The sequence below is a fragment of the Anneissia japonica genome, unplaced genomic scaffold, assembly GCF_011630105.1.
Source record: "Anneissia japonica isolate Jap-2015-1 unplaced genomic scaffold, ASM1163010v1 scaffold116678_len4232_cov127, whole genome shotgun sequence".
Classification (NCBI taxonomy): domain Eukaryota; kingdom Metazoa; phylum Echinodermata; class Crinoidea; order Comatulida; family Comatulidae; genus Anneissia; species Anneissia japonica.
This window is the reverse complement of record NW_022717869.1, coordinates 1-4,232: the sequence shown is the minus strand read 5'-3', so window position 1 is coordinate 4,232 and position 4,232 is coordinate 1. Positions and strand designations below refer to the sequence as shown.

At 32.8% G+C, this 4,232-nt stretch overlaps 1 protein-coding gene across 1 annotated transcript; it reads left to right on the top strand.

Annotated features, from left to right (window-relative positions):
- Nucleotides 1–172: 172 nt before the first annotated feature.
- On the top strand, nucleotides 173–3,784 carry LOC117110375 (E3 ubiquitin-protein ligase rnf213-alpha-like; the record flags this gene model as incomplete). Its single annotated transcript, XM_033253072.1, has 8 exons — nucleotides 173–364; nucleotides 481–574; nucleotides 1,048–1,082; nucleotides 1,252–1,349; nucleotides 1,760–1,922; nucleotides 2,622–2,790; nucleotides 3,296–3,396; nucleotides 3,539–3,784. Coding segments are annotated over 8 exons (1,098 nt in total), but the record flags the coding sequence as incomplete, so codon positions are not given.
- Between the last annotated feature and the right edge of the window lie 448 nt (nucleotides 3,785–4,232).

Here is a 4,232-nt window from a genome sequence, read left to right as displayed (position 1 = left end):
CTGGCAAGAATATTGTATGTATACTTTTTACTCTGCCGAATAAATATTATTATTATTATTATTAACTCCTGCATACTCAAGATCTCTTCATTTGATGAGCTGTTAGGTAGTATAGTCATTAATCACAAGTAATTTTATAGAAGTTTACAAGTGTTATTTGTTAACCATTCAGGTTGTTGCAGACACATTGTTACAAAACAGAGGACAAAACCACCATGCACTTAAGGTCACTCCTGGATTACGCCTTCAAGACTACAGCATCCAGGCAGCTGTGACCCATCTTCAGATTGTTCTTAATGTAGTTGAACGGGAGTCGTTGACCCAGTGTCTGGCAATGTTGATGAGATCCCCAACTCAAATGCAGGTTAGAATTGCAATTGTTCTTCAAAATAAATAAATTCCTCTAGATATTATTATGACACTTGTGAAATAGTTTAAAATCAGTTTGTGTTATTGTCTGATAACTATTTTATGTTCCAGCAAGCTTATTTACCAGCAATGCCACAAGATGATCGTATGGAAGCAAGAGCAGCTCTTCATCAAGCGTCAACAGATCAGAACTTAACTTGGTACCGTAAGTAGAATTAAAATCTTGCTGCAGGTACGATCTTCTCAAGGCGACAATTTTATGGGCGACAATTTGTTTGTGAATAGATAGCGCAGTAGAAGAAAATGTGATGGTTGATCAAAATATAACATTATGGAAAATTAACACATGATACCAATAAAAAAAAACAATGCCTGAATTGACTGGTATAAACATAACCATAAACAGTATGTCAGTATATTAATTGTATTTTCTTAGGACAACAATATATTGCTATTAAAATCAGCATTCTATAACATTCTAGCTTCTACAACTTTTCAAAAAAGTTAATGTATTTCTGTTTTTATGCCATATGTTCTGCTGACATTTTTAAAAGTAGACCTGTAATATTAACCAGCCTAACCTAAAGTTTTGAGTGTTACTTAGATCTAAGTGCGCCAAAAGCGCAAAAAAAGTTTCAATATGTTCTTACCCGTAATAATTTTTTTTAATATAAACAGAATGTCCAAGTGGTCATCTATACACCATAGGAGATGTGAGTACACTTCAGTAATTTACCATTTGTAACAAGATTTTATTTTATTCAAGATAGTTTTACAAATGACCAAGTAGATTTTTAAAGTTTTTAATAGAATCTAAATTTTATAATTATAAACTTCAAATATACCAGCATCATTAAAATAATCATAATTTTATATTTTCAGTGCGGCAGACCGTATGCAACAGGACGATGTCCGGAGTGCAATGCGCAGATTGGAGGAGAACAACATCGAGCTCATTCTGGGAACACGCCAGCAAACATGTACTTTAATTTTTACTATTATCATGTACAGTAATGACTAATTGTCATTACCTGTAATAATTATTTATATTGAACACTCTAAATTTAAATATATTACTGTAATAATGTTAACTAGCAAAAAGACCAATCTTGGAGTTTGTCATTACTCAATAATTTATAGATACCAAATGCAAGATTTTTTTTAGGCCATATACTGTATATGTCGAATGGCATTTTTGCTACATCTATAAAATTAGAACAGCCATTACATTTACGTTTATTGTAAATGGAAGAAAATCACTGAAATGATGTGTTCGACTACCCACTGAATATCGCCTATATGCAAAGGTACCATAAAACCATTACCTGCTGATTAATGAATGTTACATTTCAATGTTCTGTTTTAAATACATATTTGCTTTTCCAAACAGGATTGATACAACGTCCACTGGTCATGTACTTGGAAACCCACAGATTCAACAGGGCAACCAGATTGTGTGTGAACGAACAATGAACTGCATGGCAACTGCTGTTGTCCGGTTCTTGTTGCATGCTAGCATGCTGCTAGGAACAGAATGCCAACAGGGACCACAGGTTAGGAATTACAGTACTGTATATTACCTTACCTTTCAGTAGACTTTGTCCTAAGTTAAAAAATAAATAAATAAATGAACATGCAAAACAGGCTGCATGCACAGTTTACTAGCATCACATGAGTTTTGTTGTTAAGTGTGAATAAAATACAAATAAATGTCTCAATCCGGTCTAATATGAAAATAATTTTTTAAGAACAATAACTCTGCAATCAACTTCGAGCATGAGATGAAAACAATTACATTTTTGCTGAGTCGAACACTTTTTTTATAAAAAAAATTCATAAATTGGTTACCAGTTATTATACAGTTGGTCCTATTTTCTAAGAACGGGGAGTTTTCAATGTGTGCTAATATGCAATGCTAGAACAGATTCACTCATGCTTGACCATCCTACACTTTCTGAACAAAATAGAGTTCAGCAAATTGCATCCTAAAATCCATGCAACCGCGAGATCGTATGCGCAGATGAATTCATGTGACGTCAATGCATTGTACGTCCTACGTCATCGTGCAATCGAAAGCTCTTTAACATAGGAACTGTATTTGTGTTTTTAGATTGGCAGGAAAAGTATTTTCTAGATCTTATCTCAATTTGAAAACAAAAATTTGCTTTCAAATACTTAATTTGTTTAGTTTATTAGGTTACACAGAATTTTATTTAAATATGTGAGAAAAAAAATTCTTATTTCTATTTCAGCCAATCATCAATATAATCAAACCAGCTCCACTTAATGTGCTTGAGTTTCTATGGCAACATTTGCATAATGATGTAAGGTTGTTGTCGATAGCAACAGGCAAGAACAGGGATGATTGCATCTTCATCCTTCACAAAGTTATTGACAACATTTTGCACAAAAGAGTCCCAGGTAAAGTCCTAGAAAATGGAAATTGTATAATAGCAATATTAATAATTAATTCAATTCAATGATGATGATGATGATAATAATAATAATAATAATAATAATAATAATAATAACAATAATAATAATAATAATGCTGATAATGATAATGATGATTACCACAGCAGTGTTGGCAGTGACAGCAACTGCAACATTGATAATACTAATTTTGATTGCATTTATAGCAGACAAAACAATGTAACAATAAAACAAATTTAAAGAAAATATATAATAATAAGAATTAATATAAATTTCAAAATTTAATGAAAAATAATGATATTACAGTGATTCAGTGTTTAAAGTGAAAAGTTATGTTTGAAATTGGATTAATTTTCACAAGGAGAAAGAGTAACTTTACCTTGGTTGTACTGAGCTGCGGCTAAACAACAAATTGTAGAATTTGTGCATGTTTGTGGGCTTAATTCTTAATACAACAAAAGTAATATATTTTCACAATAAAATATTTTTCTAGCACACTTTCAATCTGGCTTTCAACAACTGTTGTCATCGAAGCAATGTCGAAAAAAATGGGAGGAAAATTTTACAGCTGCGTACATCACACCTCTGCTCCAGGTAGGATTAAGATTATTATACTGTATAGCAGTAATAATGATGATTTTGTTACTGATGATATTCATAATTAACTAATGGTGCTTAATATTCGTTTCCAATTAATGATTAAAATAACTTATGAAATTATTAAACTAATCTGTAGGGACTTAATGAAATGATCGACCAATCAAACCAGACTCTGGTCTCTGACAAACGTCTCAGCGATGATCCTCTGATGCGACTGCTGCACACGTCGAATGTTGTGAAGCCTGAGGACCTTGGTCAGCTGGTGGAGACATCACACGTATGGCAGTACCGTAGTCGTATCACCATTCAGTGCATCCATCAAGCTTTGGCAAATGAAGAAGATGGCGCTTCACTGCAAGTCCTCAGACTGTTTATGGAAAAGGTTATTATCCACTTTCTTTCACTTGCATCTTTGCTGCTCTTTCTTGTGAAATGTAGGATGTAAATAGAATAAGATACGATAACCTACTTTTACTGCCATAATCACAACGGAGACCATCATACTGTAGTTACTGTAGGAGAATTTGTAAAAATGCAAATGCACGCATGTCAACCGACATTTTATATTATTCATATTAATGTTTGAGGGAGGCAGTTGGTGCAGGGGTTTGCTGCTTAGGTTTTCATCCTTGTGGTTCAGAGTTTTAGACTCAAGCTGTCCACTTAAAGAAAGTAGAAATGTCTTTATAATCATTTATTGCATCACAATATATTTCCATGAAAGTTGGTGTTGTCAGAAATTTAGTAAATAAAACACGTCTGATCGTCTAGTTTTTAAATTCTTCTGGAGCTAATATTTACCACTTTTTATTACTGTTTATGCACAGGAA